Here is a 25,215-nt window from a genome sequence, read left to right as displayed (position 1 = left end):
GTGGGCATAGTTCGGTCATATAAAGGACATTTGAGGTCTGAAAGATTTATGAGTGGTACAAGGCTTGTACACACCTCCATAACTGAGTCACTAACACATGCATGTCCATTCTTCCTACACTGAAGACTTACTTGATGTAGAAACCAGAAGTAGCTGATTTCTGTGGTGATACTGATTGCAGTTACAGTGCTGCCAAAGATATTTGTTTATAGAAGTCCACTATCCATCCATGTTGTTGTAAATAGAGATTCCACAACTGACAACTGCAGTATGTATTAAATAACAGTCATTCACAGTTGCAAATGACATTCAAATATCTTGATTGGACCCTGAAACAGTCTGTATGAGTTCCTAGGTAAAAATAATCTGCCTTTCCATTATATAAAGTCAATTATTGTGTGTCCCTTATATGAATTCTTCGCTTACTGTATCCATTATTTTCAAGTAAGTTAGTTGTTCAATAATCACTAGCCCAAAATGCAGCGAATGCTAGATTCCAATTATGTCCTGCCTGCAAATTCACTAGACATTGACACTATTGAATGCAGGAGAGATGTCATTGAGTGACCATTCATAACTGAAATTACCATTTCATTTATTGTAACAGGGATCTCGAACATGTAGGACGCATGTGGCCGAAAGTAAATATCAGTGCGACCCAAGAAGTGAGCATCTATCGCACAATTGGTAAAAAACAACAAAAATAAGAAGAAGAAGAAGAATATCGTCCATTTACACTTTACTTGAACCCCCAGAGTATTTCCAGTAATCTGCTGACCAGTCCGACATGCTAGTCTGTTATCTTAATGGCTACTTCAGTTGCAACTGTGAAACTAGAGACTTAAAGACATATAATAAAATTAGTGTATGGAAATACAAGGAAATTCTGTGTTATTTTATTTCTGTACAGTTGTGATAAAGAACCTTTTCCACTGTAGTTATGATCACTACAAGTCAGTAAAACTTAGGAATATTCATGTACATTGCAATTACTGCCAATTTTTGCTATGTAACAGTATTGTAATTTTGTTATAACGAGTTTAATTTGATATCATATCCATTGTCAGAAATAAGAACCACATGTGAACACTAATTTCTCTATAACAGGCTTTCGAGAAACCGTTTCACTTTTGTATGCAATTTCTACTGCAGCATATGTAAGTCCAGCATGCTTATTCCAATTGAAGAATCATAAATTCTAAATTACTTAAATGTGCTAACTGTAGGCCTCCAACCATTGTCTTTTTCCCTCACAGCAATTTTTGATAGTGTTACATTATGTGCAGCCCAAAATACTCGTTTTCTTCTGATGTGGGTTAGATAAGTTAAAAAGTTGGACACTCCTGCAGTACAGGAATTGGATGACATGTCAGTGATATTTGATGCCACTTTCAACCATATACTCAGATGAGGATGACAGCTAAAAATTCTTAACACAGACTGATAATGAGACTATGCATAGGTATCCAGCCTTAAATGTTCTTTTCTGTGTAATATACTGAGTTGTGAGTTCAATAATTGGTTGATGGTGATTTATATAGTACACTCCTGGAAATGGAAAAAAGAACACATTGACACCGGTGTGTCAGACCCACCATACTTGCTCCGGACACTGCGAGAGGGCTGTACAAGCAATGATCACACGCACGGCACAGCGGACACACCAGGATCCGCGGTGTTGGCCGTCGAATGGCGCTAGCTGCGCAGCATTTGTGCACCGCCGCCGTCAGTGTCAGCCAGTTTGTCGTGGCATACGGAGCCCCATCGCAGTCTTTAACACTGGTAGCATGCCGCGACAGCGTGGACGTGAACCGTATGTGCAGTTGACGGACTTTGAGCGAGGGCGTATAGTGGGCATGCGGGAGGCCGGGTGGACGTACCGCCGAATTGCTCAACACGTGGGGCGTGAGGTCTCCACAGTACATCGATGTTGTCGCCAGTGGTCGGCGGAAGGTGCACGTGCCCGTCGACCTGGGACCGGACCGCAGCGACGCACGGATGCACGCCAAGACCGTAGGATCCTACGCAGTGCCGTAGGGGACCGCACCGCCACTTCCCAGCAAATTAGGGACACTGTTGCTCCTGGGGTATCGGCGAGGACCATTCGCAACCGTCTCCATGAAGCTGGGCTACGGTCCCGCACACCGTTAGGCCGTCTTCCGCTCACGCCCCAACATCGTGCAGCCCGCCTCCAGTGGTGTCGCGAGAGGCGTGAATGGAGGGACGAATGGAGACGTGTCGTCTTCAGCGATGAGAGTCGCTTCTGCCTTGGTGCCAATGATGGTCGTATGCGTGTTTGGCGCCGTGCAGTTGAGCGCCACAATCAGGACTGCATAAGACCGAGGCACACAGCGCCAACACCCGGCATCATGGTGTGGGGAGCGATCTCCCACACTGGCCGTACACCACTGGTGATCGTCGAGGGGACACTGAATAGTGCACGGTACATCCAAACCGTCATCGAACCCATCGTTCTACCATTCCTAGACCGGCAAGGGAACTTGCTGTTCCAACAGGACAATGCACGTCCGCATGTATCCTGTGCCACCCAACGTGCTCTAGAAGGTGTAAGTCAACTACCCTGGCCAGCAAGATCTCCGGATCTGTCCCCCATTGAGCATGTTTGGGACTGGATGAAGCGTCGTCTCACGCGGTCTGCACGTCCAGCACGAACGCTGGTCCAACTGAGGCGCCAGGTGGAAATGGCATGGCAAGCCGTTCCACAGGACTACATCCAGCATCTCTACGATCGTCTCCATGGGAGAATAGCAGCCTGCATTGCTGCGAAAGGTGGATATACACTGTACTAGTGCCGACATTGTGCATGCTCTGTTGCCTGTGTCTATGTGCCTGTGGTTCTGTCAGTGTGATCATGTGATGTATCTGACCCCAGGAATGTGTCAATAAAGTTTCCCCTTCATGGGACAATGAATTCACGGTGTTCTTATTTCAATTTCCAGGAGTGTATTTTGCAAAGTTGAGTTCAATGGTTCTGTGTGGACATCCAAGGACAGTACATTACATAGCAGTTCTGAGTTTCATGCACCTTTCAAAATTTCTCAAAGGTGACACAATTCATTATGTCCTTCATAGAATCAATTTGACGCATTCTGATTTCGGAATGTCTAGATGAATGTTTTGTTCTGTACTCTTTTGGTTCATTCAGTACTCTACTCCTATTGATATACAGTAGCCAGTTTGTTCCTATTTGTTTGTTCCTGTTTTTGTTGACTTAATGTAATGAAAAATAACTGAATGCTGTTTTCAACTTTGGTATGAAAATGAAACTGTAGGAATTCTTCATGGAAGTTTGTAAGTCTCTCTAATTTATATATTTTTCAGGTAACTGAAGATGAAGTGATTGCAGTTTATCAGAAGTTATTGTGGTCGACGCAAAACACAATTGTAACAAAGCAGTATACATTGCTGTCATTAATGAAACTGAGCACACGGTTTCAGAATGGAGTTGAGTGAGTAGGATTAATTGTCTTTATTCATTAGATTGACTGCTTCAAAATGTGACATTTATTCTGTATTAAAGTTGTTAATTTGCTGCTGTAGAAAGAAATAAACAGATTAAAATTGTGTGCCAGATCAGGACTCGAACGAAGGAGCTTACCTATGCAGGAGAGCTCCTACATCTATACTCTGTGAACCTCCATGAGGTGCATGGCAGAGGGTACATCTAACTGTGCCAGTTATTAGAGTTTCTGCCCGTTGCATTCACGTATGGAGCACGGGAAGAATGATTGTTTTAATGTCTCTGTGTGTGCTTTATTTATTCTAATCATATCCTCATGATCGCTGTGTAAGAGATACTTAGCAGATTGTAGCATGTTCCTATCTTCAAGCCGCCGCCGGGACCAGAGCAGCCTGCGCTGCCCAACCTGCTGTGTGCTGAATACTTCTGGACTGATTACAACTCACACAGAGCTACCATGAATTTTTGGCGACTTTGAACTGTAATATCTAGGACAATAGTTTTTGTAAAGAAATCAAATTTGGCCACCTTGTTCAACTTTGTGTTATCTCATGAATAATAATTAAAACAATTTTACAAGCCATATTGAACCAGAAAACTGTGGGTAAAATTGACCAAAAAATGACCACCGAACAAATTTTGAAGATTGCATTCTTGCATCTCCTGGAACTAATGCTATAACGAATGTGAAACTTGGCTTGTAGTAAAATAACAATGCAAGGTTTTCAAATATAATGTATCGTTTGCTTAGCATTTTCCAGTGCTGAATGAATTAAGCGCAAAATTGAAGATTTTGTAAAACGTCAAAAATGTGCTATTTTCATTCTGATTTTGCTAAAAAACTATTGTAGTGGCAGCTTCTGCCACCAAATGTAACAGCAACACCAAATGTAGTAGGAAGAGGTGGAAGGCACTGTATTAACACTCGTCCAAGCGATTTATTGTTTCCAACTACAGTGCCCCCGCTCCTCTCAATCTGCGTCACTGGGTCCCGCAATGCTGAGGACACCACGTCATTGTCTGCGAAACAGCCTGGCGCGGGATGGCTGCCTCAGCGACCCGTGCATGTTTTGCTGTGTGTCGCCCTTGTACAGCAGTGGAGTTGCGGCATTGTCAGGATGTCGGCAGTTGACTCGGCAGTCTGCGTCCCTGCCGACTCAGTGCTGCTTGGTGTGAGCCCTGGGTGGTCAGCTGCCAGCTTCTCGCCGGCATGGCTAAGGTCATGGCAACAACAAGCGCCCACAATCAGGAGTCTGAATCTGCGGCTCTCACCTCTGGATGCCTCTGGCGTGTGTTGGAAGCCAGGAAGACTGCCCGTGGTAGTGAGCCGTGGAGTGGCCCGCCGCTGGCTGGCTACGACTCCGTGTCGGCCCTGGTGCTCCATCTGCTGCTGCGTGTAACTTATGGTGTGACATGCCCCGCCGTCCAGGAGAGCTGCCACACTTGAATGAATCTTGTTGGAAACCTACACCTATTTATACACGGCTGTGCACCTCTGTTTTGCCATACGTGCCACTTTGCGATGCTTACTCATAACACACTCCAGTAGGCCCCTTCTGCCTGTGATTTGCGACTTGCAAAACTGCTACGTATACTCTTTCAGCAATTTGACAGTCCTGTGGCCTCTATTCTACTTCGCAACTGTTGGTATGCGTAACTCACTGCTGTCTGGCCCGCACCTGGCTGTAACTTGTGCTCAGAATATTGCACAAAACTAACTTTCCCTATCCTAAACGGTGGTGCCGCTACATTATTCCCCTCTTCGGAAAGACCCCGTTTCTGGGTCAACCCCTAACTAGCTCTTAACTTTTTTTGAGTCAGCACCTACGGCATATTTCCTTACTATTAGAAACCCTAAATGTGGTCTAGTGTCCCTTAAAACCATGACATGAAACAAAGCATAAAAATTCCATACTGGATGACCACTGCTCGATCAACCACTTACCTACTCGTCTCACGCTCTCGGTATCCAATCCACTGGGGCCTGGACTACCCTTGGTTCCCTCTTGGGATTAGCTCTCCGCCTGATCAGAAATAAAACAACACATAACAAAGTTAAGGCTGTGATGACACTTGGCACAGAGGTGCCCAAAATGATCGTTGTTTGCCATTGCCTTTCCCCTATACTGAGCGACATGTTGCACAAGCTGTTTGACTGATATGCGCCCCTCTTGCTCTAAAATGAACTGGTTTATGGATCTCAACAGACCTGTCACCAGAGTTTGATTTAACAAGATCAAATTCTGCCTTGGCAAAATTCTAAAGTGGCTTCTGGCCAGTACAGTTGTGGCTGCTAACATTCAATTGCGTGACTCCTGAAATTGATACTGGCAGGTGGAAGTTTGGTGCTATTATGTTACTCTTAGTTACGGTGATTAAAATCCCGCTTCCCTCGAGCTCTACATGTTTAGCTTCTGCAAATACTCCCCGCTCGAAACAACTTGATACTACTACCAAATTCTCATAGGTGGAGAAGATCCAATGCATCCCGACCCTTTGCAAGCTCAATTTTGATTCCACGATGTCTCTTGGACAGTCTATTCCTTCCCCCCTGGCTAAAAATAACTGCATCGTGCATGTGTCCGGATTGGTACTTACCACCCTGGCTGGACATATTGTTACCTTCCCTCTGTGGCAGCTTCATAATTCCTCCCTTGCCATCTCAGCGTACTGGTTTCTAGTTGCCGATATCAGCAATACCTCTTTAGTTTTCACTTCCACAAACTTGGTCAACGCTCCCCACTTCACTGGGTATGGGTGGACCGGGTAACACTGAAACCTCGCGTTATTCCCCATAACCAGGAATTAGAACAAAATATACACTCGTGCTCAGTTGGTTGTTACCCTTATTGTTGCGACATGGTAGAAAAATGGCAAATTTTGCTCGCTGGGCTCCATTATTAAATATTACCCTGACTGTAATTCCTTCTGCACCTTGTGCAACTCGCGTAAATATTGGTCCGGTGGTAACAAATCGGTACTTATCTGTCCTTGCAGTGCGTGATGCAGCGCTTCTTGCAGATTCGATATTACTCCCTGCACATCCCACACACTGTCAACTACACCTTGCAAAAGTCTGGTTAACACCACCCTACTATCTAGCACTTCTAGATGATCCTGTAGGGTTCCCAGGTTAAGATTTATTATGCCTTCCGATGCCTTAACATATTCCACTACCTGCACTGTTAATGTGCGGAGCAACCGTGTGTTATTCAGGACTTCCCCTTCCAATGTCCCTATCTGAGTTGCATGCCAAGCGTCTGTTCCCTTCTCTCCTCTGCGAGATGCCACACCGCCTTCACCATGTTGTTCAGTTCTTTTATATTGCTTTCGTCTGCGGTTCTGAAAACTGTCTTTAAAATTTTTCCCCCTGCATTCAGCCATCCTCATTTCCGTCTTGCGTCTTACTCGTGGCACCACTTCCTCCATTCATCCTACCTGCTTCCGTAGTGTCTTACAAGCCTCATGCAATTTCTTATACTCCCCTACAACTTCCTTCAGCATTCCCTATCCCTCTGCACATTGCCTAAGCTCTTCGAACACTTCCTCAAGCCCCCTTACTTCATTCCACATTTCCCTTATGTTCCATACCAACCTTAATGCCCACTGGTGACTTGACACCACCACATCTTCCTGCCTTGAGTACAGCTCACACCCATGCAGGTGCTGCACCCATAAGGCGTACACCCCGATAATGAAGAGATGAATCACCGCCAATGCTCCCATTTTCAGTGACATGAGGACAGGGATCACCATCACCCTTCCTCCCTCTTCAACAGGACTGCTGTCCGCAGCTGGCTGTATTCGAAAATACGTACAACATATGAAAATAGAATGCCTAATTACTGTATGCAAACCCAATGATACATGACACAAAAACAGAAAAAGATATAAATACTCTACTACTTTCTGGATCACAAAGCATACGGTACATCATGCTGTACTCTATCTTTCTGGTTTTCTCTGTGCTTAGCACCTCTCTTCACTCTCTCTTTCTTCCTCTTTCCTTACTGTGACACACCTGGAATCACATCCGGGCAATCCTTAAAAGGCCATAACCGCCCAATGTGTACCATCGTTGTTCTAGTTGCCAGCTGAAGCTTAAAATTAACTGGGGATGTGGTTTCAAAAACTTGTTATAGCCCTTGATACCTCGTGAGGAACTACTTCGTTTTGTTTTCCCTTTTTGCATTTAGGGGCTGGACGCATTACCCATTGCCCCACTCTGTACTGTGGTGAACTTCCTTTCCGCTTTACTGCATCTTCCTGCCTTTCCAAAGCCTTTGTATTCGCCTTTTGTCCCCCTTTCCAACCATCCCGAATTGTCTTTGCGAATTGACGTACAGATTCACTGGTCCTTCCTTTCTGTAGCCTCACCAAATCAAACAGTGACGGCATTTTTCGCCCGGACACTACCTCATATGGAGACAAACTGGTATTTGTATGGACTTTCACGTTGTACGCGCGTACAAAATGCTTCATATACTCTTCCCACTGATGGTGATGAGAATCCATATGAAAACTCAGCATCTTCCTGATTGTTCTGTGTACCCGTTCTGTCCTTCCGTTGGCCTGTGAATGCAACACACTCGCCCTCAACTTCTTTACATTCAACAATTCACACAGTTCCTTCATTAAATCCGACATGAAGTTGGTCCCTTGGTCAGCAATTGTTGTCTCCGGTACACCAAACTTAAAAAACCAGTTGTTTACTAACGCTTACATGGCCATTGCTGCCTGTTGATCTGGCGTAGCCACCATCTCCACATACCTCAAAAAATTGTCTGTTATTGTCAGAACAAATCTGTTCCACGATTGTGTTCGCCTGAAAGGTCCTAAGACATCGATCCCCAGCATAGAGAATGGACACGTCATTTCCGGCAATTGTTGTAGCTGTATCTGTTTCCGGCTCATATCTGCTCTCTGTGCGCATGGTATAAAATTCTTGACATACTGATCCACATCTACTTTCCTACCTCTCATCACTCTCCTATTCGTCGCTGTACACCCTCCATGACCAGGTAACACGTGATCATGTGCTTCCTTTAAAACCTCATCCCTAAACTTCACTGGCACTACTACCCTTGATCCTAACTTCGTTTCCCTACACAGAAGGCTGTCGTACATATTAAATTGTGGCTGTGTCCAATACAATTTACAATCGTTGTCCGTGTCCTGTAATTCTTGCCATACTGCTAGGTCATAACCTATGACTTCTACTTTTGCCACCTTCGTACTTAGTGCATCTGCATTATTGTGCTTCTTCCCAGGCTTGTGCACCACCTCGTAGTCGAATTCACTGAGCCTCACAGCCCATCTAGCAAGTCTAGTGGACAATTCCTTCAACCCGAACAACCACTTCAATGCAGCATGATCTGTCACTACCCGAAATCATCTCCCATATAAACAACATTTAAAATATGTGATTCCATAGATTACACTAAGCATCTTCCTCTCAGTTGTTGAGTAATTCCTCTCTGGTGCATTCAACTGCCTAGACACTTAGGATACAGTATGATCTTTTCCATCAGTTTCCTGATTAAGACCACACTCTAATGCTTGATTTGATACATCGCATGCTAGTATAAAATCCTTTTCAAAATCTGGAAACACAAGAACCATACTTGATGTTAACACTTCTTTCAGTTTGTCAAATGCTTTCTGACACTCTTCTGTCCAATCAAATTTCACACCCTTCCATAACAGTTGTGTAAATGGCTGTGCTAAATCTGCATAACCCTTTCGGTAGAAATTGCAAATTCCAATGAATGATTGCACTTCCTTAACTGTTTTCAGTTCCCGAAAATCCCTTACAGTCTGTACCAACCTCGGGTCTGTTCGCACTCTGTCCATACTGATAATATGACCCAAATATTTTACTACTTCTAATGCAAAATGACACTTCTCCAGGCTCAACATCAAACGAGGTGCTCTTAACCTCATAGAGACTTCCCTTAACCGCTGTCTATGTTGCTCCATACTACTTGAAAACACTATGTCATCCATATAGACAAGACACTGCCGTGGTTTCAAACCCCTCAAGACACTGTCTAGCAACCTCTGAAACGTTGCTGGACCGTTTTTCAGACCAAATGGCCTCCAGGAGTGGAGAACGCAGTTTTTGAATGATCCTCTGGAGTCACCTCTAACTGATGATAAACACTTGTCAAATCCATGGTAGAAAAGTACTAGCACTGTCCTAAGTGATCCAAAGTCACCGATATGTTTGGAATGGGGTATGCATCTGTTACTGTCTTATTATTGAGGTACCGGTAGTTACAACAGAACATGTATTTCTTAGCTCCACCCATAGATTTTTTAGGCACAAGGACAATGCCCACTTCCCAGCAACTATTACTATGCTCTATAATACTGTCCGGAGCCGCTGATCAATGAAATCCTCCACAATCGGCTGCAAATACCTCGGTATTCTGTATGGTTTACAGTAAACAGGTGCTTCATTCCATGTTGGTATCCTATGTTGAACTAATGGAGTTGCTGGTAACAGCCTTTGTGGAAAAAACAAATCATTAAATTCCCACAATAATTCTTCCATATGCTCTTTTTCTCCTCTTATCAAATGCTTAAATTTTGTCACACAATGCAGTTCTATCGGCAGTTAGTGGTTTATCGCTTCACCTACCTCTCAAACAGCAGTCTTTGTCATCTGGTGCATTCAAATTTGCTACTAAAACTCCTTTCCTCAAATTCGCGTCTACAGCGCTAAAATTATCCATGTTCACGGGAACTACTCACCCGTCGTTCCCCCCGTGTATGCTTACAACACTATGTTTCACAAAACGACCCAATGGACCCAAAACTTCATTATCCTCTAATTGTTAAAGAACACATACTGTACCCACAGGTAGATTTGACTCTACTCTTACCCAAAGCGACTTCCCGGTGCCACTAGACACACACTAATACAAATTAATCCTTAATGCTGATGTACGCGTTTCAGTCGGTTTGTTCATTTCATTGAACGCCCCTCGCAAAAGCTCTGTATCGACAACAGTTTCCCCTAGCTGAAATAACATTCCACCAAGTTCCACAGTTCATTGTCCAAGGTCAATTTTGTCATGGTGTTGATGCAAGAAATCTACTCCTAGGATCATGTTGTAGCCCTTGCTTACCCATGGTACTACGTCCATGCATGCATGAAATCAGACTTTCTCTATTCAAAAGTCAACTGTCACTAACCCCAAAGGCATGAGCTCCTTATCCCCCACTCCATACAACCTATAATGTGGTGGGTCTAGCTTCCTTCGTCCCATTATATTCTTAGTAGCCACTGATACTTGCGCCCATGTGTCCAACAAAATCTCAAACTTTTTAGTTCCTATGGCTCCTACCACTGATCATTCTACCTCTGCATACGTATCCATAGCATTGAAATTAAACTGGAGCTCCCTTAGGTGGGTCTTGTGCCCCTCTGCCGTTTAACAACTGTCAACCACTACCAACTCCACTTCTCCATCCTCCACACCACTGATTTCCACCCCTTCCTCTATTCCTCGGTGACTTGGTACATTGCCTCTGCACATGTCCCGTACGACCACACTTAAAACATTTCACATCCACCTTACATATTTTTTTGCTTCACCCATTAATCTAATCTTGGCTATATGTAACAACTGCTCATCAGACCAACCATTCATGACTGCTGAAGTCTCCAAGTCCTCCACAAAGGAACACACATCCTCAGATGCCTTGCTATAAAACAGAATAATCAAACTCGTGGCAGCTGGATCAATCTCCTGCACCCTAGGCAACAATGACTGATCGGCTGCAGTTTCCCGCTCACTTCTAGATGTTAATTCATTTCTCAACTGCGTATTGTCGGCTGTCAATTGTGCTACTTTTTCCAACAAAGTCTGTATCGCTTCTGGTTCCGACTCCGCCATTGTGTTGCTTTCGTTCCCAGTTAGTCACGAAACAAAACATTTAAGTACAAGAACAACCCGACTTCCTACTCCGCAGTATCAACATACTCGGTAACATCATACTCAAACCAATACAAAAGTAATTAAATTCCATGAAAAACAAAATAATAAATTTTTCTGCCCCAAATACACGAACACTTATTCTGACAAAAAATAATAATATGCCTGTGCAAAACATCTAAAATGGCTTGCCATGAGCCATACCCAAAAACACAAAAAGGCAAGAAAAGTCCAAAACTCAAAAGAAAACTGGTCAAAACTCACCACATCTTGTGAATGTAAAGTGGGCGGTGGGCTCGAACGTCATACTGGACAGACAACATCCCACTTCTGACACCAAATGTAGTGGCAACTTCTGCCACCGAATGTAACAGCAACACCAAATGTAGCGGGAAGAGGAAGAAGGCACCATATTAAGACTCGTCCAAGCTTTCCAAGTGATTTATTGTTTCCAACTACAGTGCCCTCGTTCCTCTCAATCTGCGTCACTGTGTCCCACAATGTTGAGGACACTACTTCGCTGTCTACAAAACGGCCTGGTGCAGAATGGCTGCCTCAGCAACCCGTGCACGCACTGCTGTGTGTCGGCCTTGTATGGCAGCTGAGCTGCAGCGTCGTCAGGATGCCAGGAGTTGACTCAGTGGTCTCCATCCCTGCTGACTCAGCACCACTCGGTGTGAGCCGCAGGTGGACAGCTGCGTGCTTCTCGCCGGTGTGGCTAAGGTCGCAGCAACAGCAAGTGCCTGCGATCCGGAGTCCAAATCTGCAGCTCTCACCGTGGGATGTCTCCAGCGTATTTTGGAAGCCAGGACGACTGCCGGCAGTATTGAGCCGTGGAGTGGCCCGCTGCGAACCCACGTCGGCCTCAGAGGGTCGAACCGGCGACCCGCCATGCACTGGAATGCGGCGCCCCATCTGCTGCTGCGTGTAGCTGGTGGTGTGACATGCCCCACCGGCCAGCAGAGCTGCCACACTCAAATGAATCTTGTTAGAAACCCACACCTATTTATATGCGGCTGTGCGTCTCTGTTTTGTCATACGCACTGCTTCGCGTCACGTACTCATAACACGCTAGGTTTACCAGTGGGTGCCTTCTGCCTGTGATTTGCGACATGCAAAACCGCTACGTATACTCTTTCAGCAATTTGATGGTCCTGTGGCCCCTGTTCTACTTTGCAACTGTTGGTATGCGTTACTCACTGCAATCTGGCCCACACCTGGCTGTAACTTGTGCTCAGAATATTGCACAAAATTAACTGTCCCTATCCTAAACTGTGGTGCCACTGCACTATGTTCTATAAAACATTCCAAGCTGTATAATTGGAATGAAAGTTTGGCGCGAAAATTGAGCTTGAAAACAATGTAAACCTCGGTTTCACATATCTAGTAGAGTGAACGCATGATGAAAATGAAATTTAAAGTGCAATAGATTGATAGCACAAAGGTTTGGAAAAAAGTTTTATTCCCCTCCTATTTTCCAATAATCTACAAATTAGTCGAAAATATGTTAATTTTTGTGAAAAGATGAAAGCAGGGTATATTAGATTTTTCTTTTACAAATACAGTTTTCTATTAATGCTTCAAAGCCAGTCTCATCTGAATAACCAGTTTTAAGCCCCCCACCCTCCCCAGAACAGTGAGTTTATTTTCCAATATTGGCTAACAACATAGGCAAAGTAGCACGAAAAATCACACTGAGAACATAGTTTTAAATTTGGCATGTTATTTCTTGTTGATCAAAGGCGTTTGAAATCAGTTATGGGAAACAGGTTTTGTACAAGTAAACAGAATGTGATCTATATTTATGCTACTAGGGATAAACTAATATAACTGTCTATTTTAAGTGTTAATAATTTAAATTATCATAAGTAGATTAATATATGTTTTTTTTTATACTGGTGCGATGTACCCAGCGTAATTACATTTCTCACAGTACCGATATTGCGCCATCTCAATCACCAAATCCATTCATTTGCCAGCAAACTGTTGCATATGAAGAAGTCTGGCATTTTTTGAATAATTTTCCACCTATTGCATCTATTTCCCATCCTTCTTTTCGATCTGGACTTTGGACCGGCACTGGCGAGGTTAAAAATTGAAAGTTTTGCATTGGTATCTAGTTTCCAGTGCACTTTATGTTTCGTGCAAACCGCGTTTCTGCACATCAGCATACTTTTTTGGGAATGTTCACTCACACTAACATCCAGAAAATGCCTCCTGTGAGTCGCAGAGGATTCTCATCATTGTAGCGCCTTCCCCTACCAGTTTTTTTCCACTCTGTAGCATATTTTTCTACAATCTCTCTTACAAGAGAAGGGTGAAACTCTACGCATGCCATTTTTCACCCTGTTACCAGCCGTGGAGAGCATGTACCATTTCAGTCTTATGCACTGATCCCACTGAGCTCAGTAACATGTCACAATGGTCAACTGCACCCATACTCGAATTGTAATATACAATACATTGCGGTTTCTTTATCTTCTTGTCACTATTTTTGTCAGTCATCTCTGTTTCAGCCATTTGTGTTGTGTGATTTGTGGTCAACATGCACATCTGCTCTGTAGGGAAAACCCAAGGGCCACGCTTAAACGTATCGGGTGCACCAGGAGGACAGTGAGGCATGCCGAGTTAACACATCCCCAGTCGTCAAAGGGTTAATAGACTTCCTTGGGATAGGTTTCGTCTATCTTCAAGAATCTACCAGTTCCGTTTCTTCAGTAACTCTGTGACACTCTCCCATAGGTCAGAAAAACCTGTGACCATTTGTGCTGCCCCCCTCTGTATACGTTCAGTATCTTCTATTAGTCCTATCTTGTATGGGTCCCACACCATGAGCAGTATTCTAGAATGGGTCACATGATTGATTTGTAAGCAATCTCTTTTGTCGACTGATTTCACTTCCCCTGTAATCTACCAATATACTGAAGTCTACCACCTGCTTACCCATGAGTGAGTCTGTGTGGTCATTCATTTCATATCCCACCCAGGTATTGTATTTGTACAAGTTGCTGATTCCTAGAGTGGCTGAGTGACTGATATTATAGTCATACAATACTCTTCTTCTTCTTCTTCTTCTTCTTCTTCTTCTTCTTCTTCTCTCTCTCTCTTTTTTTTTTTTAAATGCACAGTTTTAAATTTTCTGCAAAAAGTCTGAAATTACTATTAATAGTGTTTGCAAGGTCATTAACATACAACATGAACAGCAAGGGTCCCAACACACTTCCCTGGGGCGCACACCTGAAGTTACTTCTACATCTGATGGTGACTCTCCATCCAAGATGACATGCTGTATCCTCATTACCAAAAAGTCCTTAGTTCAGTCTCAAATTTCACTTGAAACTGTATATGATTGTAGTTTTGACAATAAATGTAGTTGTGGTATTGAGACAAATGCTTTTCGGAAATCAAGAAATGCTGCATTTACCTGAGACTGCCTTGATCCAACGCTTTCAGTATGACATTTGAGAAAATTGCAAGTTGGGTTTCATGGGAGTGACATTTTTGGAATCCATGCTGGTTGGCTTTGAGGAGGTCATTCTGTTCAAGGTACCTCATTATGTTTGAGCTCAGAATATTTTCTAAGATTCTACAGTGAATTGATGTCAATGATACTGTATGGTAGTTTCGTGGATCACATCTACTACCCTTCTTGTAGAGTGGTGTGACCTGTGCTTTTTCCCAAGAACTGGGCATAGTTTTTTATTTGAGGGAACTTCAATAATTATAGTGGCAAATTCAGTAGAGAATCTGACAGGGATTCCATCGCACCCAGAGTTTTGTTTTGTTTTAACAGTTTCAGCTGTTTCTCAACACCACTGACACCAATAGTTGTTTCATTCAACTTCTCAGTGGTACAAGGATTAAATTGGGACAATTCTGCTGGGTTTTCCTTTGTAAAGGAACATTTGAAAACGAAGTTAAGCATTTCAGCTTTTGCTTTGCTACCCTCAATTTCAGTTCCTGTCTCATTCGTTAGGGCCTGGGCACTAACTTTGGTGCCACTAACAGACTTTAGGCACAAACAGAATTTCTTTAGGTTTTGTGAAATATCGTAAAGTAGTCATTGAAGGCATCACTCATTGCTCTCTTGACACTCAAACGCGTTTCATTCAGCATCTCTCTACTGGAGTCCTATGCTTTGTTGTACACTTATTATTGCAGCAATCTCTGCCTCTTTAGAAGTTTCTTTACAGTGACTGAGTACCATGGAGGGTCCCTCGCATTATGAAGTGTTCTACCAGGTACCTATTTATCCAGTGCATGGTCAACTATTATTTTAAACTTGAGACACAGTTCCTATACATGCTCTTGCCCTATGCTGAAAGGTTCAGATTCCTCATTGAAGTATGACATTACTGATTCTTCATCTAGTTTACTGAACATAGATATATTTCTGTTTGTTTTAGTTGTCCTTTGTACTATAATAATCATCGTTGGCCAACTGTTTCGTGGTCACTGATACCATGTGAACATCTTCAAAAAGGTCAGGTCTGTTTGTTGCCATTAGATCTAATATATTTTCAACATGAGTGGGGTTCATATTTGTGTGTTGGTAGTTTTCAGAAAAAGCATTCAATAATGTTTTGCAGGATGTCTTATCATGCCCACTACTAACTAATCTGTTAATTTCCCCAATTCATTGGTGAATGATTAAAGTCTCCACCAATGATTAAAGTATCATTGGGGGACTTGCATACAAGTGAACTGAGGTTTTCTCTAAAGTTTTCAGTTACATCAGAAGACAAGTCTGTTGGGTGATAGAAGGATCCAGTTATCATTTTATGCCCACCCCTGATACTGATTCTTGGCCAAACAATCTCACATGCAGCTTCAATTCCTATGTCTATGGATTTGAGTGTCTTGTCTACTGCGAGAAATATACTACCTCCATTTCCCATTTGCTTAGCCTTTCAGTACGCACTCAGATTTTCCCCAAAAACATCACTGCTATCAATTTCAGGTTTCAACCACCTTCTGTGAAGTTTGGGAGGTACTCACAGAAATTAAATTGTTTGATGGGTTATGGGTCATGCCACAATTGCTCAGAGGAATGTCCACAGAGGGCAAGGTTCTAGATTCGAGTCATGGCCTGGCACACAGTTTTAATATGCCAGGAATCTACTCTTTTTTTTTTTTTTTTCAATATATATTATACAAGTTTGACATAACATTGGTTCAGTTGTGAAGAAAGAAGATACCCCAAAACTGCATCAAATATCTGAGAAAAGACAAATTATAGATTATTCATTGTTTACATCATTTCTGAAGTCTTCTTTGAATGTTGGATAAACTCAATATTTCTACATGTGCTCCTTTCTTTGACATTTTCAGGTTGAGGTTGAATCGTAGAGCTTATGCAGCATTTTCATATATGTAGGGAAAATAATGGAGTAATATTTAGGTGAAGTACGAAAGTATGTTCAGATGCAAGACCTTTGGAGATGCTTTTAGTTTTCAGGAGCTCTTTGAAGCTTGAGAATTAATTATTTTACTGTAACAAGGAGAGGCAGCCAATGATAGGATCGACTTTTTGAAACCAAATATACGGCTATGTTGGTTAAGATACCAGGTATCACATCCTGTAGCCATTCACCCTGGTGAGCCCTCGTTTGCAAGTAATTTATGAAAAAATTTCAGAATTTTGCGTGATGTTCAGTAATGTTAAAGAAGTTATATTACATATACAGGATGGGTAGTGTAATGGATAGGGTAAGGGCTTCACATACGGAAGGATGTAGTTTCAGATCTCGGCAGGGGCATTAATTTTTTTATTTTTAGTTCTTCATCAAAATTACTATGATTTTTTCAATTAATTGGTTTACATGTAATTTTTTATTTTGATTCCTTTGTCACATCGAAGGTTTGTAAGTAAAATGAAATTCAATCAAACGAGAAATAGATATAATTAATGCAATAACCTGGATGAAAAAATAAGATGATGGAAGCAAAAGAAATCATATCATAATTGGTACATAAAATTAATTTATTAATCAATACACAAACAAAGGTTTCACTAGGAAAAAGAATTATAGGAAGAAAAATGAAACCAAAGGAAGAATTTAATATTATGCTCAAAATGATGTGTAAAAGAAATGGAAATAAAAAATTACATTTAAATCACTCAGTTTGAATGAAAATGATGATCAAAATAATTTCGATACAAAGATTTAAAAACAAAAAAAATTTGTGCACATGAAATTCAAACCAATAACCTCCTACATGTGGAACCCTTACCTTATCCATTGCACCACACAGCCAGTCAATGTAATACAACATTATTTACACATCTGAGCATTTGCAAAATTCTGAAATGTTTTCATCAATTACTCGCAAAAGAGGACCCATCTGCAGTGTGTGATACCTGAGATCTTAATCTACATACACTACTGGCCATTAAAATTGCTACACCATGAATATGACATGCCACAGATGCGAAATTTAACCGACAGGAAGAAGATGCTGTGATATGCAGATGATTAGCTTTTCAGAGCATTCACACAAGGTTGGCGCCAGTGGCGACACCTACAACATGCTGACATGAGGAAAGTTTCCAATCTATTTGTCATACACAAACACCAGTTGACCGGCGTTGCCTGGTGAAACATTGTTGTGATGCCTCGTATAAGGAGGAGAAATGCGTACCATCACGTTTCCGACTTTGATAAAGGTCGGATTGTAGCCTAACGCGATTGCGGTTTATCGTATCGCGACATGCTTGCATTGATCGAGATCCAATGACTGTTAGCAGAATATGGAATCGGTGGGTTCAGGAGGGTAGTACGGAACGCCGTGCTGGATCCCAACAGCCTCATATCACTAGCAGTCGAGATGACAGGCATCCTATCCACATGGCTGTAACTGATCGTGCAGCCACGTCTCGATCCCATAATCAACAGATGGGGATGTTTGCAAGACAACAACCATCTGCACGAACAGTTTGACGACGTTTGCAGCAGCATGGACTATCAGCTCGGAGACCATGGCTGTGGTTACCCTTGAAGCTGCATCACAGACAGGAGCGCCTGCGATGGTGTACTCAACGACGAACCTGGGTGCACGAATGGCAAAACATCATTTTTTTGGATGAGTTCAGGTTCTGCTTACAGGATCATGATGGTCACATCCGTGCCTGGTGACATTGCGGTGAACGCACATTGGAAGCGTGTATTCGTCATCGCCATACTGGCGTATCGCCCTGCGTGATGGTATAGGGTGCCATTGGTTACACGTCTCGGTCACCTCTTGTTCGCATTGATGGCACTTTGAACAGTCACATTACATTTCAGATGTGTTACGACCCGTGGGTCTACCCTTCATTCGATCCCTGCGAAACCCTACATTTCAGCAGAATAATGCACGACCGCATGTTGCAGGTCTTGCACTGGCCTTTCTGGATACAGAAAATGTTAGAGTGCTGCCCGGGCCAGCACATTCTCCAGATCTCTCACCAATTGAAAATGCCTGGCCAATGGTGACCGAGCAACTGGCTCGTCATAATACGCCAACACTACTCTTGATGAACTGTGGTATCGTGTTGAAGCTGCAAGGGCAGCTGTACCTGGACACGCCATCCAAGCTCTGTTAGACTCAATGCCCAGGCATATCAAGGCCGTTATTATGGCCAGAGGTGGTTGTTCTGGGTACTGATTTCTCAGAATCTATGCACCCAAATTGCATGAAAATGTAATCACATGTCAGTTCTAGTGTAATACATTTGTCCAATGAATACCCGTTTATCATCTGCATTTCTTCTTGGTGTAGCAATTTTAATGGCCAGTAGTGTAACTGTATAGATGGTGTCAAAAAGTTGATCCCACTATTGGGGACCTCTACTTGTAAGTGTAGTATATGCTGTGATTGTTGTAGGTAAAAAGCTTACACTTTGTGCTGCACATTGATTCAAGCCTAGAGCACCGCCTTTCTTGGGCAGTAAATTATTAGTTACACTATCCAGGCACTCAGCCTGGACTGACCGAAGCTTTAAATTGTCATGGACACCACCTGTTTGCTTCCTGACTCAGCAGAGGGTCTACGGTGATGTTCAGAGTCTAGCATGTCCAAAAGGAAAAAGGTAGTGGAGAGTTTAGCTCACCCAGCCTCAGGGATGTTACTGAGAACGTTCAGCCAAGAGTAAAAGAACTAATTCAAAATTGTAGGACACTGTGTTTTATTTGTAACAAAATTGATTACTTTATTAACTAAACATTGTGGTTTATTATTGGCTAATGTCTCAGTAGTCTCATGCTGAGCAAACGGGTAATTTCTGCAGCTTTGTCACAGCAATTATTTATGTTGGGCATTGTTATCTACATGAGATGCATCTTCATACTCAGTTACAATTTTTTTGTTAAACAAATTAAGATGCTGACTAAGTTTAAGAACCAATAAGGTTATAGAGAAACTGGTTGATGTTGTATATTTTTTTTGGTTTGATTTGTTATATTTCAGATAAAAATCTATGAGTTACACTAGAATAATTACGATTTTTCTTCTACACTTGCAGGAAGATCCGACATATTGTGGAATCTTTTGGGAGCCATCTCCATGTTGAACTTCAGCAGCGAGGTGTGGAATTCACACAGTTATTCCGGAAGTTCGAACATCTGCGTCCAGCTCTTTTGGAACGTATGCCTCCTATGGAGACTGCACGCCCAGCTGCTGGTCAAGGAGTAGTTGCAAATGGAGAGGCAGATGAAGCTGAAAATCTTATGGAGGAAGGTGGTACGACGCCACCTGCCACTACACCAGCTGGAGATCCGGTAAGCCGCCAAGGCCCCCCTCCCCCCATATAATATAAACAGTGCTTATAACCAGGAATTGTTAACAGTAATTCAGTAGGTAATCAAATGTGTGTACTGTATGTATTGTCATTAATTGTTGAAGCCGTAAGTTAAACACACACCTTACAAGGAGATGGCAAGGCAATCAGACTTTTGTAATGTTTTATATTTGTGGTATGTGATGTTCAGAACTCAAATATCAATCCCCCAAAGCAGATAGAGATTCAGATTCTTGAGAAAAATCTGCTGTGAAGTCTTCCGAGTGTCTGTAACTTTGACTATCATATTGAGAGAGGCGGTGTGGCCTGGATTTGATGCCAATCAACCAAAGCAAAATTCTAAAAAAAGGTGAATATTCTTACAAGCATTTGTGTGGAGTGTAAAATGCAAAAGGGAATTGGTAGCACTCGAGACTGGTAATTGCTGGCTTGAGTCTCACTTTGGTTACTGTTTTATTTCGTTTTGTTCTGCCCTTCCCTGCTCCGTGCCCATTCAGTCTGATTACCTATATCATTTAAGTATAAAATTTTCCAAATACATACTAATTAAAACATATCTATTTGTCAATTTTATTAAAAAAATGCACATCTTCTTATTTCTAATTAGATATCTCTAGGGACTGGAATATGTAGCATCTAATTTTGACAAAATTTGGATAGTTTTTTGTATAAATAATTTCACACACAAATTTAAAATCTTGTTACATCGCATGAGTGAAGACAAAAAAACAAAGACTTACTGCTTCGAAATTGACTGTTTAAAAAACTGCTAATTGGGAACTTTTTGGCAGGAATGTTCACTTTTGCAAAAATTTCAACACCTGCTTCTCCCAGAATGACCTTCATTTTCTTCGTTTCACTGTATTTAACCTTTCAGAAACAATTATTCTGTTGAAAAGCAGCTGCGTTTTTCCCCAGTGAACTGAATTCGTCTCGGATTTAAGGCGATTCTGGATATTGTCTGTTCTCGCTCAATTTGATTATTACAAAATTGGCAGACTATTAATTTATACCTTTCATGGGCCTTCCTGCACAACCGATGTTTGACAACGCTACAGATAGAACTGACAAAGCACTTAGCATAGAAATAGAACCGAATGTAAGATAACTCTACAAAAAGTTACAGGTTTTGTTTCCCAATGGCTATAGTGTACAGTGCAGGCAGTATCACCTATAGTGGTAAATGGACATGAGAGTAAACAAACTAGAATTTTGACTACCAGAGGGGTGAGAATCAGGATGGTGAAACAAGCCCCACCTCCCTTTCACAGGGCAGCAGCCTACAGCAGAACTGACACACTGTTATGGGGATTGTTGATCTCACAAGGGTCTCAATCGAAGTCCATGCTGGACCCTAAATAGTCATTTCACTTACTTCAAAATAAGAAAATAACGAGCAACGTACAACACAAATCATTTGGGGACAGCTACCACACAGTTGCTTGTTGAGTTTAGCAGATTATTGTTGACTACATAGTTCAGCCCTGACATCTAGCAGTATTGGATGCAAGCACAGTTCAGTAAATCCGCCACCTAATTTGGAACCTTAAAAGAGTCCTCATTATACCATCTTCTGAGCTGTAGCTAACAAGCAAATGAACATACATGTTTGTATGTTATAAAATGCAAGCTCCCAGAGCTATGTACAATGTTGCGTTTCTTAATGTGTATCTTACGTAGACCATTCAGCCACATCCTGCTGACGGGGCACAAGATCATTGAGTGCATTGATACGTCATTGTGTTCTTCCGCACTTTTCCTTTCCATATTGCACTTTGCTAGATGTACAGTGCCAGTAAGAGAAAATTGGTTACATTTTCAATAGTTATATCCAGAAAATAAAGTTATTCAAACAATCTCTGATACAATAGTTCATCTGGAGTCAATTCTCTATGAAAAACTGTCTATAAAGTAATTCTGAGTTTTTACATTTTGAGGCAGAATTCGCCGCCTCCCCCCCCCCCCCCCCCACACACACCCCCCACCCCCACCCCACCCCCACCACTGTCCTCAGATCATCGCCTTTCCCCTCTCGTCGCCCCACCCCATTTGTCGCCCCACCCCATTTGTCGCCCCACCCCATTTGTCGCCCCACCCCATTTGTCGCCCCACCCCATTTGTCGCCCCACCCCATTTGTCGCCCAACCCCATTTGTCGCCCCATCCTCTTTGTCGCCCCTCACCCTATGCCTGCCCCCCGTTGGCCCTCCCCCCTCGTAGCACCTCCCGCCCTCTTAGCACCTCCCGCCCTCTTAGCACCTCCCGCCCTCTTAGCACCTCCCGCCCTCTTAGCACCTCCCGCCCTCTTAGCACCTCCCGCCCTCTTAGCACCTCCCGCCCTCTTAGCACCTCCCGCCCTCTTAGCACCTCCCGCCCTCTTAGCACCTCCCGCCCTCTTAGCACCTCCCGCCCTCTTAGCACCTCCCGCCCTCTTAGCACCTCCCGCCCTCTTAGCACCTCCCGCCCTCTTAGCACCTCCCGCCCTCTTAGCACCTCCCGCCCTCTTAGCACCTCCCGCCCTCTTAGCACCTCCCGCCCTCTTAGCACCTCCCGCCCTCTTAGCACCTCCCGCCCTCTTAGCACCTCCCGCCCTCTTAGCACCTCCCGCCCTCGTAGCACGCCCCCCCCCCCCCCCCCTAGTCGCCCCTCCGATGGTTCAATCCCGCGTCCGGCCATCCTGATTTAGGTTTTCCGTGATTTCCCTAAATCACTCCAGGCAAATGCCGGGATGGTTCCTCTGAAAGGGCACGGCCGACTTCCTTCCCCATCCTTCCCTAATCCGATGAGACCGATGACCACGCTGTCTGGTCTCCTTCCCCAAAACCAACCAACCAACCAACCTAGTGAAACATTGAATAATACAGAAAATAAATAACTAAGTGCATTATATGTATCCTATATTGGAAACCATTCAGAATGGAGTGTATGTCCATATGAAGCTTTTTGTTTCATATCATAGTTCTTGTCATGTATCTGATTATCAGACATTGCTCGATAGTATCGGAAGTTCCATGCGGCTTTTCGCGGATGATGCTATAGTATACAGAGAAGTTGCAGCATTAGAAAATTGCAACGAAATGCAGGAAGATCTGCAGCGGATAGGCACTTGGCAGATAGAGTGGTAACTGACCCTTAACATAGACAAATGTAACGTATTGCGAATACGTAGAAAGAAGGATCCTTTATTGTATGATTGTATGATAGCGGAACAAACACTGGTAGCAGTTACTTCTGTAAAATATCTGGGAGTATGTGTGCGGAACGATTTGAAGTGGAATGATCATATAAAATTAATTGTTGGTAAGGCGGATGCCAGGTTGAGATTCATTGGGAGAGTCCTTAGAATCTGTAGTCCATCAACAAAGGAGGTGGCTTACAAAACACTCGTTCGACCTATACTTGAGTATTGCTCATCAGTGTGGGATCTGTAGCATGTCGGGTTGGCAGAGGAGATAGAGAAGATCCAAAGAAGAGCAGCGCGTTTCATCACAGGGTTATTTGGTAAGCGTGATAGCGTTACAGAGATGTTTAGCAAACTCAAGTGGCAGACTCTGCAAGAGAGGCACTCTGTATCGCGGTGCAGCTTGCTGTCCAGGTTTCGAGAGGGTGAGTTTCTGGATGAGGTATTGAATATATTGCTTCCCCCTACTTATACCTCCCGAGGAGATCAGGAATGTAAAATTAAGAGAGATTCGAGCGCGCACGGAGGCTTTCCGGCAGTCGTTCTTCCCGCAAACCAAATGCAACTGGAACAGGAAAGGGAGGTAATGACAGTGGCACATAAAGTGGCCTCCACCACACACCGTTGGGTGGCTTGCGGAGTATAAATGTAGATGTAGATGTAGACCATGCATGATTGTAATGAAGGAAAAGTTCAAAGATTCCCTATGCAATAATAAATGATGAGGCATACTGAAAGAGGTACATGAGCTGGTTCAGAGACATTATTTCTAACAGCTAACAACTACCTCTTCATCAAGTGGCGGAGTCTTTGAACGGGGGGAACTATGAATAGTTTACAGCTCCTCTAGGGAATGCAGCTCAGGAAGGCAGTGCGAAAAAACACTGAAACTGGACTTTGGTGCAAAATCCTGCTGTCAGAGCATACTCTGCGAAGTGTGGCAGATGACTACAGAAGCCACATGGTGTTGCTTGGGGATGAGTTGCCAAGAGCACAGGCGCTAGATGTTGCCCTGTCAAAGTGGGAGAAGAGGCTGCTGGGCGATGGTTTGATGTGCATTGCATCTGCGAAAGTGTGGCAGTCTATGCTCTACCTCCAGCGGAGGTGGCCAGCGAGGGGTGCTGAGGAGATACAGCGGTACCTTGGCAGACTTTTTCCCTTCACTGATTACTGGTTTTTTCATTCAGTGCAGCCTATCATCTGCTGCTACAAGTGGAGGCAAACAGAGGGAGTCGCCACAGTAGAGCCATATCACGTATCTTGAGTCAGAAAATAGGCTTGTTTGTAGCAAGGCAAGTATACAAGTAGACTGTGCAGTGATACCATGGATTGTCAGCACAGAGACCATTGTTGCAGATTACCTTATGCAGCAGCAGAGAGAGATGCACTCATTTGACAACTCTGAAACAGGAATGTCACCACTTTTTCCCCAGAGAAATCCTATCTCTGTGTGAAGCATCTTGTTAGACATGTTTGTGTATGGAGGTCCAAAGCAGTATATGTGTTATCAGGCTACAGTAATGACCATCATAAGAGGCTGGCTTCGGGTATAATGGTGTGGGATGCCATTGGCTTCACCACACGATCGTTTCTGGTTCACGTAGCTGGTACTTTTGACAGTGAGCATCACATTTGTGAGGTGTTAAGGCTGTTGAATGTGCCTCCATGACATTATCTATCTTTCAGCAAGATAACGCAGCACTCTTATGTTGCCAAAGCTGTTCTTACCTACCTTGATGCAGAGACTGTTTGACTGGTTTCCGTGATCAGCATATTTTCGAGATCACTCACCCATTGAAAATGCCTGGTCATGGATTGCTGAGAGACTGGCA

General features: G+C 43.3%; 1 protein-coding gene across 5 annotated transcripts in view; it reads left to right on the top strand.

Annotated features, from left to right (window-relative positions):
* Positions 1 to 25,215, top strand: part of LOC126473556 (AP-1 complex subunit gamma-1) — a 188,498-nt gene that overhangs the window by 137,659 nt on the left and 25,624 nt on the right. For all 5 annotated transcript variants that reach the window (XM_050100703.1, XM_050100716.1, XM_050100697.1 and 2 more), the window contains 2 exons: positions 3,343 to 3,470; positions 19,928 to 20,183. In XM_050100703.1, coding sequence (XP_049956660.1) covers positions 3,343 to 3,470; positions 19,928 to 20,183 — 384 coding nt within the window. The remainder of the gene's footprint in view (positions 1 to 3,342; positions 3,471 to 19,927; positions 20,184 to 25,215) is intronic.

This window comes from Schistocerca serialis, chromosome 1, assembly GCF_023864345.2.
Source record: "Schistocerca serialis cubense isolate TAMUIC-IGC-003099 chromosome 1, iqSchSeri2.2, whole genome shotgun sequence".
Classification (NCBI taxonomy): Eukaryota; Metazoa; Arthropoda; class Insecta; order Orthoptera; family Acrididae; genus Schistocerca; species Schistocerca serialis.
This window is presented reverse-complemented; position numbering and strand designations above follow the sequence as displayed.